The sequence below is a fragment of the Chiloscyllium punctatum genome, chromosome 32, assembly GCF_047496795.1.
Source record: "Chiloscyllium punctatum isolate Juve2018m chromosome 32, sChiPun1.3, whole genome shotgun sequence".
Taxonomy (NCBI): Eukaryota; Metazoa; Chordata; class Chondrichthyes; order Orectolobiformes; family Hemiscylliidae; genus Chiloscyllium; species Chiloscyllium punctatum.
In genome coordinates, this window is record NC_092770.1 from 58,824,725 (window position 1) to 58,839,656 (window position 14,932).

At 42.7% G+C, this 14,932-nt stretch overlaps 2 protein-coding genes across 4 annotated transcripts in view; one reads left to right on the plus strand and one right to left on the minus strand.

The window, feature by feature from the left end:
- The window catches only part of cnot4b (CCR4-NOT transcription complex, subunit 4b), a 169,085-nt gene extending 162,008 nt beyond the window's left edge, over positions 1-7,077 (minus strand). Inside the window, exon 1 of the mRNA XM_072552467.1 lies at positions 6,805-7,077. The gene's annotated coding sequence lies outside the window, so the exon portion shown is untranslated. The remainder of the gene's footprint in view (positions 1-6,804) is intronic.
- A 396-nt stretch (positions 7,078-7,473) lies between these two features.
- Positions 7,474-14,932, plus strand: part of nup205 (nucleoporin 205) — a 108,128-nt gene continuing 100,669 nt past the window's right edge. Inside the window, exon 1 of one of the 3 annotated variants that reach the window (XM_072552470.1) lies at positions 7,474-7,670. In XM_072552470.1, the coding sequence (XP_072408571.1) occupies positions 7,640-7,670 (31 nt within the window). In that variant the 5' untranslated portion in view covers positions 7,474-7,639. Of the gene's footprint in view, positions 7,671-13,254; positions 13,385-14,932 lie in introns of those variants that run through there. The other 2 variants (XM_072552469.1, XM_072552468.1) reach the window with 2 other exon arrangements.

A 14,932-nucleotide genomic window follows, 5' to 3' on the forward strand; every position in this document is an offset into this window, starting at 1 on the left:
CAGTCACCTGGTAGCAACTTTTTAATTCAGAACTTCAAATTTTTCACTGCTTCCAGCACAGATTTGCAGTGATTAGTGATCCACCCTCAATGTTCTGCTTGAAGTTCCCCCAACAAGCCAAGAAGCAAAAACATCAGCATGGCAGAACTGAATAGTCTGGGAATTTTACCACATAACAAATCCCGATGACAAAACTGATTAAAATGCAGGTAGAGTCCCTTAAGATTGCAACAAGCAGGTTAACATGTTTCTTATTTGCAACACACAAAAGCTGTCATGTTGCCCAAATGCTGCACTTCAGAGAACTAAGATCTTCTGAAATCTGTAACTCACTCAACGTAAATAATAATTTCCTCATCCCAACTACTCTAATGTTCTATGATTACAATGCATCAACTAAGGCCTCAAACTGGCATTATATGTGGAATCCTTTTAAGCCTCAAGCAACATCAACTTAAAAAAAGCAAGATTCCAGGTTGGTGCCTGCTGTTTGAGACCTTCAGGGCAATTTTGCTGCCACTTTTGACTAAAGCTCAAAAATAATCTGTTTACTGTGAAACGTGTTCAGACATTGAAGACATCAAAACATGAGAGAGAGAGAAGATTTGACTTTCCTGTCCTCCGCTCTTTAGCAAAGGCCTTTGATAAGGTTCCGCATGATTGACTGGCTAATAAAGTTAGATCACACAGGATTATGGGAGAGGTTGCCAACTGGATACAAATTTGGCTTGACAGTGGAAGACGGAGGGTGACTTTCCAGTCTGACCTCTGTTAGGTTCTATGTACTGCAAGCATAGTGATGGGTCCACTGTTATTTCCCATTTATTGAAAGGATTTGGATGACAATGTCGAAGGAATGGTTAGCAAGTTTGCAGAGACATCAATATTGGTGGTATAGTGGACAGTGAAGGTTATCTCAGCACAACAAAATCTCCATCAGCTGGGCCAATGGGTGGCAAATGGAGTTTAATTTGGATAAATGCAAGGTGTTGCACTTTGAGAAGTCGAATATGGGCAAGATTTACACAGTTAATGGTAGGGCCCTGGAGTGTGTTGAGGAACAGAGACTCAGACAGTTACATACACAGTTCTTTGGAAGTGGTGTCACAGGTGGACAGGATGGAGGCAGTAGCGTTTGGTACGCTTGCCTTCATTGGTCAGAGTATTGAATATACTAGTTAGAACTGTATAGGATGTAGTTTATGCCACTTTTGGAGTACTGTGTAGAGTTTTGGTTGCCCTGATTTCAGAAGAAAATCATTAATTTGGCAAGGGTGCAGAAAAGACTCACAGGGATGTTACCAGGACTGGCAGCTTTGAGTCATAAAGAGGCGCTGGATAGACTGGGACTTTTCTTACTGGAGCGTAGGAGGTTGAGGGGTTGATGTTATTAAGGTTTATAAAATCAACACAGGCTTAGATAAGGTTAAGAGCAAAAGTCTTTTCACTAGAGTCGGGGAGTTCAAAACTAGAGGGCACATTTTTAAGGTGAGAGGAGGAAAATTAAGAAAGGACCAGAGGGCAACTTTTTCAGAGGGTAGGTCCTATATAGGATGAACTGCCAGAGGAAGTGGTAGATACAGGTACAGTTACAACATTTAAAAGACATATGGACAGGTACATGAATAGGAAAGGTTAAGGGATATGGGCCACATTCTAGCAAATGGGACTACTTTAGTTTGGGAAACCTGGTGGGAATGGATGAATTGTACCAAAGGGTCTGTTGCCATGCTCCACGATTATAACTCTCAATGGACAGTATCAATATAAAAGAAACAAATCTCACATGTGAACTTACCTCCTCTTAGATGGACAATTCATTGATGCATTAATTATCGCTAGGCTAACTCTACATTGTGACTATTCCAACTAACTGATATATGAATACTGTTTCATACCAAACATTCAGCAGAACACTGATGGTTAAAAATTCTACACATTTTCATCATGGTTTTTTTTTGTCTGGAGACCTGTATTATCAGTAGAACACTTGGCATTTTGGGTAGACGCCCAAGGTGGGAATTGAACCCAGGTCTCTTGCACTGTGAAACAGTCTTAACCACTGTGCCAATGATTAGAATTTTAAATTTCAAAATCAAGGTTTTTTTTTCTGATTCCCAAGTATGAAGGGAAAAGGCAGACGTTGTTAGGTCATGGGTCAGCTATGCTCTAATTGAATGGCAGAACAGGATGAAAGGCCCTGATCTCATTCTGGTGATTCCAAAAGAAGACTGGAAATGTTAAGCTACATTAAAAGGGTTAATTCCAAATGAAATACAGGGCTATCAAAACATTAAGGTGAACCCCAAAATACTTCACATTTCTAACTCAGCTGGGAATACTGCCACTGGGATCTCAACCACACGAAGAGTTGAAGTGTGTATTTTTTTCTCTGTTAGGTTCTTTGCAGCCTCTGCTTGTGGAGGCATTACACTCTTTTGGCCTCCACAGATGTGTGATAACAAAGCATATTCTTTCTCTGCTCCACTGATGCAACAGGTCTGAGCAACATGATGCTTGATGAGTCTAACTAAGACATTGAACAGTTACTGACTTATGCATCATCGCTGCTGCCAGGATGGCTGTTAAAAGCCAGCTGATTTTCTTGAAACAGATCTGGCACCAAAATTAAGTGTGGTCAACATTGCAAGGTTATATCTCGTCCTACACAATAAACAGACCATCAAGCAAAATAAACTGCTCATCACCCAAGCAAAATAGCAATGTCTCTCATGCACTAAATATACCCACAACAGATTCTGCACCTATCCTTTTTTAACCACAATACTACTGGAACTTAACATGCTTCCCAGATAAACTCTGAAGCAAGCAGACAGTGGAGCAATAGACAAATGTCAAATCAATTCACGCATGATCACAGCCTTCACTGGGACATTCACCCAACAAATTCCCTCAAAATTGCAGAAGCTACTGAAAATCAATTTGGGGGAAAAAAAATTACTATTTGTACTGGGGTCACTCAGGTTCAATTATTAGTCAGTGGACATAGTTGGAATGCTACAAACCACCCATAATCCCTTTCAGCAAAAATAGGGAAAGTAAAATAAATTACCTGAAGTGTCACTCCTGTGACTCCTTCAGAAACATCTAAGGCTCAGGAAGAAGTTAAATATGAAGCAGAATAGCACATTTAATGTATGCTCAGACATACATGGAAGATTGGTTAGCAGCACAAGTATTGACAGGTCTGGAGGCATAACTCAGCAGGTGCAGTAACTTCAGATGCAGAAGGGAAAGCAGGAAACTGAAGTTAAACAGTCAATTCTAAATGTTCAAGCTAGCTAGGTGGACAGTAAGAATGCACTGAGATTACTGTTCAACAAAGCAGTAAGCACATTTATTAGGCTGTGTATATTACAAAGTTATTCAAAAGAAAACAGACAATTAACAATGCTAATATAGAAAGAAATATTTCATTGTATTTCCTTGCATGTTTCCAGCCCTCCAAAGCTGGATGTTTTCTCAAATCAGTTAAGTACAGTGAATGGGCAGATGTTCCAGTGCACAGTCCATTGCATGATTTGTACATATTACGATGGGAATTTTACAAAAACCTTTGGTTATAAGGCCAGAAAACCTATTTAAAGTGATATGACAAAATGTATGTTATTTCTCATTAGACTGACTATAATTTCAAAGACTCTGTCCTAATCTACCAAAACATTCAAAACTTTCAACTAAATTCAAAAATTGGCTACCCATTTGCAGATACAACTGGAAGCACAGACCTCCACTGAGACAGATACACTCCGAATCCTGGTCAAAGAGACCATGCTTCCTCGCATGATGGTCAATCACAAAGCTCAGAGTCATGTTGTCGTAATTGAGCATTCATATATGCATATTTATTCTCAGCACCATGCAGTGAATTATGATAAGAAACCCTGGTTCACACTGCTACCCTTAGTTCTGCTTCCCTTGCCCCAGACCAGGGCTTTAAGGACAGTTGTTCCAGCTCCTTAATCTGAAATTGTCCATTTTGGCAGGAAGAAAAAAAGGAACATGTTATCTACATGGTAAGAGATCAGAGATTGATGGAACTGAGTGCCCTGGTGCACAAATAACAAAGTATTGATAGACAGCTAATAATTTAGAAAGTGAAGTGAATGTGTTTTTTTATTGAGAGGAAGAGTATACAAAAGTAAAAGATTATGCTTCTGTTGGACAGGGTATTGGTGAGACCATATGACTTGTTTCTTTAACTGAAGAAGAATCTAAATATTTTTAGAATTATTTTAGAAAGGGTTTACCACACTAGGACTGAAGCAGGCAGGTTATCTTAGGAATAAAGGTTGGATAGATCAGGTTTGTACCAGAAGAAAAAGAGGTGACTTGCTTGAAGCATGCACTTAGTCAAAACCCCTTAATATTACATGGGGAAAGGATGCTCGCACGCGAGTCTAGAACTAGGGGTCACTGCCCATTTAAGACTGAAGTGAAGAAAAATCTTTGAGGTTCATGAATCCTCGGGTTTCTGTTTCTCACTGGTGTAAGCAGAGTCCTTGAATACTACAGCAGAGTTTCTTGCTAAACAAAGATGAAAGGTTATTGTAGTTAATGAGAATCTGGAGTATCACATCAGCCATGATGCTATCACGTGGCAGAAATGGGTCAAGCAATTGAGTCTCCTAATCCTGCACCTAATTCAGATACAACATCAGAGCAAATGAAACACAAATACGTCATTATTATGGGACTGGGTTTTTGTGATTAATGGTGTTTGCGATAACAAGTGCAGACAACCGATTTATAGATTTATATTAAATGGTACAGGTTGTGTACCTTAATACAAAAACAGCTCTGATTAACGTTGATCGACAAAATTAATTCATCTGTCTTAGTTGGACCAACAAGGAATTTGTTGAAATATCACCCCAACAGAAGGGCCAGTCAAGCTAAGCTCAATATTCAAATCCAGGATTCCATTAATGTGTCTCACCATGAGACAAACAGTCAGTGCTAAACCAACATACAGACTCAGCAAGTTCTGCTGAACACTTCAGATCACATCGACAAGGGATCTCAGATCAAGTACCTTCTTTGAACTAATTTAAGGAATCAATTTGGTGTGCTTCAAAAATGGCATCACCTTTCGGTGGGTAAATGATATATTTCATCTCCTGTTCCAGCTTGGGGGTGAATTATGACCACTCGGTCCAAATATGACAGCATTGCATCATAGCAAAAGGTCTCAGTAGAAGTGAGATAAAATAAGCGATGCAAAAATTTATCTGGGCAGCATCCCCTTTCATGATGACACACGAGAATAAATTTTGCATAACATACACAGCAAGAACATTCTCCACCACCATAACACTGCATTTGCAAAATAATCATTCAAGTTAGATTTTGCAATCCACAAAGCCAATTAACTTTACTGTTGCTGTGCATAGGTTGGTCATTCCTCGATAACAATTACTAGATAGCACCATGTTTATTCAGTTAACCAAGGGTGTCAACAGGTCATACCCTACATTAGATTTCTAAAGTGTTAGTTTGCAACTTTAGTGAGTATTTTGTTTTCTAAACTGAAATATTAAACAATTTACATCAAATTTACAGCTCCATGGAAATTGGACAGCAACCATTCAACGTGGGCCATGAGCACAAGGTACAGGTATAAACACAGCTGTGTTAACATTTTTCTTTTAAAATAAAGTTAATATAGGCAATATGATGTTTTCATTCCTCAATAGTAACCCCCTATTTCCTTCAACCTCTTGTGCAAGCCCAGCATTTACTAGAATTTCAAACAAAATTTAATAATTACTCTTCCTTCTATCATTGACATAATAAAAATCTTAGAAAAATTCTACACAATTTGTATTGTATTTTACAATTTGATTAGACCAACTCTCTTTGTCTCCCATTTTACACTAGAAGTTGATACACAAATCTCATGCCTGAATTGCTGTTTCAAAGCTCATTGGTAAATTTGTTGATTTTCTTTAAAAAAAATTTAATTTACAATTCCATACATTATTCTCCCCAAATTAAACTAGATAAATCCTAACTTCAGTCAGTCTTTACAGTCCCCAAGATATAAAATATTAAAGACAGAAGAATGAATAATCTGCTTGAGAAGTACTTGCTCATGTTTTAAGGGCAAAAATATTGGTACTGACTCCCAGATGGATAAATAATAACCATCATATCTTGTGCTCGTTTCAATAAACTCCTCCCAACTTAACAATGAAGCAACATTTAAGACGAAATTTTGGCCTGTTCCATGCCTACTTGATCCTCAGTGAAAATAGATTAACACTTACAGCAAAGTTAAGTCATACTGCCTATCCTTAAACATACTTGCAAAAGGAGCGAATGAACTTTTGGTTTAAAAAAAATTGAGAGGCGTTGCAAATTCACAATCCCAGAGGTTGTACAAAAGAGAAATAAAAATTGCGCTTTGGAGGAGAAGGAAGGACAACCCTTTCCCGGACATATCCTGAAACGGTTGAGGTTAAGGAACAGCACACGAATCTCTCTCCTATCACCACATTCAAAACAACTGCAACTCTCTAATGTTGAGAAGACAGGCTTTCTCTCAGGCCGGCCGGCGGGCCTGCCCGCCTGCTCTCCCCCAAACCTTTGCCGGTGAAATGCCCGGCGTGGTGTCGCTCCCCGGTGATGCTGGAGGAGGATCAGAGTGGGGGGGGGTGGTGGTGGTGGTAAAGAGACAGGCCGCACCGGCCTGGATGTACCGCTGAAGCCTCCGGGTAGCAGTAAGCAGCTGAGGTGCCAGGCTCCCCTAGTCTCTCTCCCTCTCAGCCCTCACCGACTCACAGTTCAAACTCAGCAGGAGCTCCCAACGCTCTTGTCCTTTCCCTGGAACCGTCTACTGGCCTTAGTTTTCTGGAAAGGGGGTTTGATTTTCCTTGTTTCTTCCCCACCCTTTCCTCTGTCTGTCTTCTTTAGTCGGAATAGCTCCCTCTGCTCCTCTATTGCGGATAATTTGATATATAATTATATATCTCCGGCGCTGCTCCAATTTACACACTAGCCACCATCTTTTTTTCTCCTCTCCCTTAGGAAACTCGGGACGGAGTCTGCGCAGGAAAGCAGCTGCGCATGCGCTGCTCCTTCCACCGGCAACCGTTACCCTTTCACTCGGAGTCCCGCCCCCGGGATCGCCGTTCGCTGTGTACTATAGGGGATGTAGTCTATCGCGGCTCAGTGTCAAGCACATTTCCCAGAAGTCCGCCCAAACGGCCGCTTCCTTGGCCTTTTTTCAAACATCTCACCCCGACAGTTTTTTTTCCCTTCTCAAAACCAATATTTCTTCGAAGCAATCGTGAAAAGCACGTTTTTTTTTCTAAAAGGGCAACCCTTAGAAATTTGATGTGATATTTTTAAATAAGTGAAGGGAGGCGGGGTTGGGGGGGGTATTTCCGGCGATGTGGCATGCTGGGGCTTGTAGTCTGGAATTGTGCGGACTGTCACGTGTCCTCCCGCGGCCGGCAGATCCGGGGGGGGGGGGGACGTGGACGTTGACTCGAGAGTTAACGGGCGCCCTGTCGATCGCCGTGTTGTGGGCACGGTCGAGCTGTTTGGCGGGAAGGACACCCTCCCTTCTCCCAAAAGACAACTCGGGGGTTTTCGGTTCCGGTTCCTCTCCAAGATGGCGGCCAGGACCATGGCGGTAAATTCAGGTTAGTGAGTAAAGAGAGTGAAAAAATACACACAATCCTCAGCGTCCGCCCGTCCCGCACAGCACCCCACAGCGGGGGGAGACTTCTCAACCCTCTGATCCCAACACTGGATCGGGGGGGGGGGGGGGTGAGCCATTAGTTCACTACAATCACTCGCCCATTGCCCGCGTTTGTTCATCTTCCAAGAGGAGACAAGAACTTAGCGGGAGCAGTGGGCGAGGGAGAGAGGGGAAGCAAGAAAGGTGTGGGGGAGACTGCCTGATCGGGGAAGGGGTGTGTGGATGTGGTGAGTGCAAGGGAAAGAGTGAGTAGGATCCATTAGGGGATGGGTGATGATTAGGGAGTGGTGTGGAGATGGTGGCCTTAGGGTGGGGGAGGGGAAGAGAGACAGTGGCTGGATAGTGGGAATGGGTGGAGACACTGGTGGGGGCGGGGGGGGGGGGGGTGACAGTGGCTGGGTGGTGGGTGTGGGGTAGGGGAATATGGAAAGAGACTGGCTGGATGATGGGTTTGGGTTTGGAGGGGGGAGACAGTAGCCAGATAGTGGGTGGAGGTGCGGGTGGATAGGATGTGGTGCTGGATACAGTGGCTGGATGGTGGGTGGGGAGGGAGATGGTGGCCAGATTGTTTTGGGGGGGTGGGGTGGGGGTTGGTGATGTACGTGTGGTGTAGGGAGACAGTAGCCAAGTGGTGGGATGGGTGTAGATGGGGGTGGGCAAGTATTTGCAGATATACTTTATTTTATTCCAAAAGTGCACAATCTATAGGTAGTTAGTCCATGTGACAATTTACAACTTCCTACTTTGCAAAAAGAATCAGTCTGACTCAAGGTTGGGATACAGACAGACTCTAACCTCACACCTTAAAACCTTGCACTCGAACCTCACACTCTAAAACCTTATGTTACTTGAAAGACGTTCTGTGATTTACATATTAATCAATCAAAGCCTGTATCCCCATTCTAAGCAAAAAAAGACAACAGGAACCTAGGTTTGTTCAGTATATCACATTGGTTATATGACGCTTTGATCTTCTATCATAAATTGTGTCCTATGATGCTGTCCCACGAGCGACCTGACAAAGGAGCAGCACTCTGAAAATTTATACTTTTAAATAAACCCGTTGGACTATAATCTGGTGTTGAAAGGTCATTAATGTGTGATGTGAATAATGTAGTCCCAACACTGACCCCTGTAATTTGTCCACCTTCAGAACTTGCATGTTCCCCAGCAGCTTTTCCTTCATGTGGCCACGACATTCACCTTAGCCCTAACTCTCTTGAAGTTCTGGTATGCTACTGGTGTCTTTAATTGTGAAAACAGATAAAAGCATCTGTTCAGTTTGTCCACCATTTCTTTATTTCCTGTTACTACTTTAGCCCTCATTTTCCACTGGTCTAGTACCCACTCTTACATCTCTTATGTTACAGCGATCCAAGAAAAAGTTTCTGCAATTTTCTATTGTTAGTAGCTAGCTTACTGTCCTATTTCATCTTCTGTCTGCACCTCCTGCCCCGCCCCCTGCTTTTTTTTAGTTATCTGCAGCTGGTTTTTCAAAGGCGTCCCAATCCTGTGGTTTCCCACTAATCTTCACCGCTTTGTGTACTTTTTATTTTGCTTTCTCATGCTGTCCCTGACTTCCTTGTCAGCCATGGTGCCTATCCATCTCTTAGTAAGTTTTTCCTTCCTTGGAATGAAGTTCTGTTCTTCCCAAGTTATCCCCAAACTCCCAGGCTTGACTTCCAATCAAGTCTGGCCAGCCTCTCCCTCATGTCTTTTTAGTTACCTTTATTCACTTGTAATATCCTTACATCTGATTCCAGATTTTCCCCCTCAAACTGCAAGGTGGATTCAATCATAGTATGGTCACTGCCCCCCAAGGGTTCCTTCATCTTAACTTCCTAGTCAAGTGTGCATCATTACACATCACCATGTGCAGAATTGCCTGTTCCGTTGTGGGCTGTACCACAAACTACTCCAAAAACATCTCCAAAATGTTTGACGAATTTCTTTCCTTGTGATCTGCTACCAACCAGATTTTCCCAGTCCACCTACATGTTGAAGTCCCCCACGATTATTGGAACAGTGCCTTTTCTATCTCCTGATTTATTTTCTGCTCCATATCCTGACCACTGTTAAGAGGCCTGTATAACTCCGATCAATGCTTTGTTCCATTGCAGCTCAAAAGCTCTATCCACACAGATACTACGCCTCCTGACTCTGTATCACTTCTCGATATCTATTTAATTTCATACTTACAAAGCAACCTCTTCTCATTGGCCTGTCCATTTGAAAGGATGTGTATCCTTGGAAATTTAGTTACGGGTCCTGATTCTCCCTTGCATGCACGTGATACCCACAATTTCGTTGACATGCTCCTGTCCCTGACCACTGACCAAACTCAAGGCTGTTAATCTAAGGTGTGTGACTGCCGCCTGAAACATGGTATCCCGGTAACTCACTTCCTCTCTGATATGTGGTAGTATTGGAAGCTCAGATTCCAGCTCATCAACTCTGACTCAGAGTTCCTCAAGCATCCCACACTTGGTGCAGCTGTGGTCATGATGAGCCTGCTCCCACATCATATAAGCACAACACATCACCTGGTGCTGCACCTCTAATTTATTTACTTTTTTATTAATATGCTATTCTAAAGTTTTGTCTTGTAGTTTGTGGCCTGTGAGTATTTCCTCTCTTTATCTTCAATCTGAAAGTAACCTGTAACAGATAGTCAAATTAGTAGCTATCACCAACCAATGAACTTAATGTTTACCTTTGATGTCACTCTTTTCTGCTGGGTCCTGATCTTGGGCTTCAGTTCATCCTGTTCTATTGCCACGTTGCCTGCAAATTCCCCAAACTACGTACTTACTCAGGTTGAGTCTCACTCTGGATGTGATCTTTCCTTCCTGAATATGTGAAACCTACTGAGAAAGGATGAATGATTTGGAGAATGGTGGAGGGAGACTTGGGTGGGGGATGGATGGGTGATGAGGAGTGGGGTGGAGAAGGAGTTGGCAAGGGGGAATGGAGGGCCATGGGGAAGAGGGAGAAATGAGAACGAAAAGTCTCGGTAGAGAGTAAAATATATCAGTAAGATCAGGGAAAGAATGAAGAGAATTCACCATTGGAGGGCTTGTCATAAATTAATAAACAGACAAATATGCCAAGAGCATATTGTTTTTGAGTTTAAGTATTGGTCGTGAAGCGCATCAATCACTTGGTAATTGAGTAAATGTTCTAGGAGAAAATGAGGGCTGCAAATCCTGGAGATGAGAGCTGAAACTGTGTTGCTGGAAAAACGCAGCAGGTCAGGCAGCATCCAAGGAGCAGGAGAATCGATGTTTCAGGCATGAGCCCTTCCTGAAGAAGGGCTCATGCCCGAAATGTCATTTCTCCTGCTCCTTTGATGCTACGTGACCTGCTGCGCTTTTCCAGCAACACATTTTCAGCAATTGAGTAAATGTGCCGTGGATGAATGGGCACATACTTCTGAGAGCAGAAAAAGCTACAAGTATATCTTTTCACTTGCTGACTTAAGTCTTCAGTCATACATATCACTGACATTTTGAGCGTTGTCATGAAACATGACTAACATATATTTTTAAAACTTTAATGGGGAAATGTGAACCACAAAGGGCCTTAGGAGACCTTAGAGTCATTGAGATGTACAGCATGGATACAGACCCTTCGGTCCCACCTGTCCATGCCGACCAGATCTCCCAACCCAATCTAGTCCCACCTGCCAGCACCCGGCTCATATCCCTCCAAACCTTTCCTATTCATATACCTATCCAGTTGCCTTTAAAAATGAACTACGAAAGCAACCACCCCAACACACACAAAAGAAGTTGCATCAAGACACTATTCAAAAGGGCCACAATACACTGCAGTACACCAGAACTGCAAAAAGAGGAAGAAGAACAAGAATATGATGTATTCGCCAAAAATGGACACCCGCACAAATTCATCAACAGATGCCTAAGGAAAGACAACGGAACGAGGATATGCCACAACCCAAAGGACTAGCCACACTGCCATACATCAAAAACATTTCTGAACTGACAGTCAGACTACTGCGACCACTAGGACTCATAACAGCACACAAACCAACAGCCACTCTCGGACAACAACTCACCAGAACGAAGGACCTGATACCCAGTATGAGCAAAACAAATGTAGTGTTAAAATCCCATGCAAGGACTGCACAAAACACTACATACGACAAACAGGAAGACAGCTAACGATCCGCATCCATGAACACCAACTAGCCACGAAACGACACGACCAGCTATCCTTAGTAGCCACACACGCAGATGACAAGCAACATCAATTTGACTGGGACAACACTACTATTATAGGACAAGCCAAACAGAGAACAGCTAGGGAATTCCTAGAGGCATAGCACTCGTCCACAGATTCAATCAATAAGCACATCGACCTGGACCCAATATACCGACCACTGCAGCGGACAGCTGGAACTGACAACCGGGAGCGGCAGATTCAAACCACGACAAATGCCGGAGGAAAGATCACAGAAACGCTTCACAGGAGGCTCCCAAGCACTGAGGGTGTCACCTAGACAGGGGACGAAACGCCTGCAACACAAATTCCCAGCTCGGTGAACAGAACCACAACAAAAATGTTGCAACTTTACCAGTCTCCTCCACTTCCTCTGCAACCTATTGCATACACATACCACCCTCTGAGTGAAAACGTTGCCCCTTAGGTCTCTTTTGTATCTTTTCCCCTCTCACCCTACAACTATGCCTTCTAGTTCTGGTTTTCCCCATCCCAGGGAAAATACTTTGTCTATTTATCCTAGCCATGCCCTTCATGATTTTATAAACGTGTATAAGGTCACCGCCCCCCCCCCCCCCCTCCAACGCTCCACGGAAAACAGCCCTAGCCTAGAAGGCATATGTTTAGGGGGAGAGGGGTCTGTTTCCGTGCTATACCTCTCCGTGATTGCAACAAATATTAGACTGGACAGACAGGCAGGTAACTAACCACCAGGATACACAAGCACCAACTAGCCACCAAAGAGATGACCAACTGTCACTAGTATCCACACACACAGATGAAGAGGGACACCAGTTCGACTGGGACAATACATCCATTTTGGGGCCGGCCTGAACAAAGACATGCGCAGGAATTCAGAGAGGCCTGGCATCCAAACTGGAACTCCATTTAAAAAACACATTGATTTGGATCCCATTTACCAGCCTCTCCGAAAAGGAACTGGAAGTGATATCACCCACCACAACAGACCAAGACTGATAAATAGCAAGCAGGACATAATACCAGCACTTTGTCGGAGGCTAACTGATGATGTTATGTAGGATGGTGACAAAAAGTCTGAGAACAAATCAGCAAGCAAACTTACAACCTTACCCAAACATATTGACAGATAAGAAGTATGAGTAGTGTGTACACTTCGTACATTCTATCGAATAAGATCATGACAGATCTTACACATAATTTTGTTTTCCTGCTTATTTTCCTTTGTTTCCCAAACCAACAATAATCTGTTGGTTTGCATTTACAGCCCAAAGTGTACACGTCGTGAATTATGAAGATTCACAGCCATCTTGGTGAAGAAATTTCTCTTCAATAAATGTCTAATTGACCTTCTCATCCTTAGACAATGACACTTGATGGAGGAGAGCAGCCTCTTGGCATCTACAGAGGAACCTCGATTACCGAACAAGATGGGTGGGCAGTATTTTGTTCGGATAATTGATTATTCAGATAAGCTATTTTACCTTAAACAAGGGAAGCCTGACTCATCTAATGCTGTGCGCTACTGGAGAATTTGTTTAAATCTATAATTTTAATGAGTCTGCTATTTAAACAATCTAATCTTTACATTCTGCAAATACAGGTTAAACTGAGAAAGTCTAACCCCTTAACATCACAAAAATACTGTATTTTATATGAAATCACAGCATTAAACAAGGTCCCAGACAGCTTCTACGATCGCAAGAGCATTGTCAGTTTCCAGGAACTGAAATGTCACGATAGAAAGACAGAAGCACCGCCTTGTGCATGCTTTTATGTTCCGGGCCCCTCTTTTTTTCATGAACGGCCCGGTAAAGTGACAGGAATGCTGTAAAACACTGCAAAGAGCTGTGTAACCGACCTTTACCTAGTTGCTGATGTTTGAGCTGCGTGTATTTCTTTGTTTTTTCCAGCGTTTTCACATGTTCTTCAGTGCAGGTAAATCCTGCCTCTTTGAAACTTTTTTGCAGGACCTTGACATCATCTTCGGTTGATCTGAAATTGCAATAATCGATATTTGGATAATCATGGTTCCTTTGTACTCTGCCAAACCTCCTTAGGAATTGTGTGTTTCAATGCAATCAACACTTTTGAAATCTAGTGAAAATCGACTTTCCTCATAGGCTAATCCTCATGCCAGGAATAAAGTATAAGTTTCACTCCACCCTCGCTGAAGGCAGAACATCCTTTCTTATGTAAAGAAACCAAATATACACCCTCTATTCTGGATATAGTTTCATTAAAGCCCCTATATTTGTAGGAAAATCTATTTACACCAATACCCTTGCACGAGAGGCTAAACCCTCTTAATCGCTGCTGTACATGCATGTTTCATGCACAAGATCACCCAGGATTGCTCTGTGTTCATTATAATTTTCTTTTGTTTTAGAAAGAGCTGTTTTACCATTCTCCCTGACAGAAAATCACCTTTATATGAGAATAAATTCAGGAAAGTTTTCTACATCTAAAACCTGGATGATATAAGTCAGTTGAAATTAAGAGTATCATAAGACCATAAGACCATAAGACATAGGAGTGGAAGTAAGGCCATTCGGCCCATCGAGTCCACTCCGCCATTCAATCATGGCTGATGCGCATTTCAGCTCCACTTGCCAGCGTTCTCCCCGTAGCCCTTAATTCCTCTAGACAACAAGAACCTATCAATCTCGGCCTTGAAGACATTTAGCGTCCCGGCTTCCACTGCACTCCGTGGCAATGAATTCCACAGGCCCACCACTCTCTGGCTGAAGAAATGTCTCCGCATTTCCGTTCTGAAATGACCCCCTCTAATTCTAAGGCTGTGTCCACGGGTCCTCGTCTCCTCGCCTAACAGAAACAATTTTCTAGCATCCACCTTTTCAAAGCCATGTATTATTTTGTACGTCTCTATTAGATCTCCCCTTAATCTTCTAAACTCCAACGAATACAACCCCAGTATCCTCAGCCGTTCCTCATATGCTAGACCTGTCATTCCAGGGATCA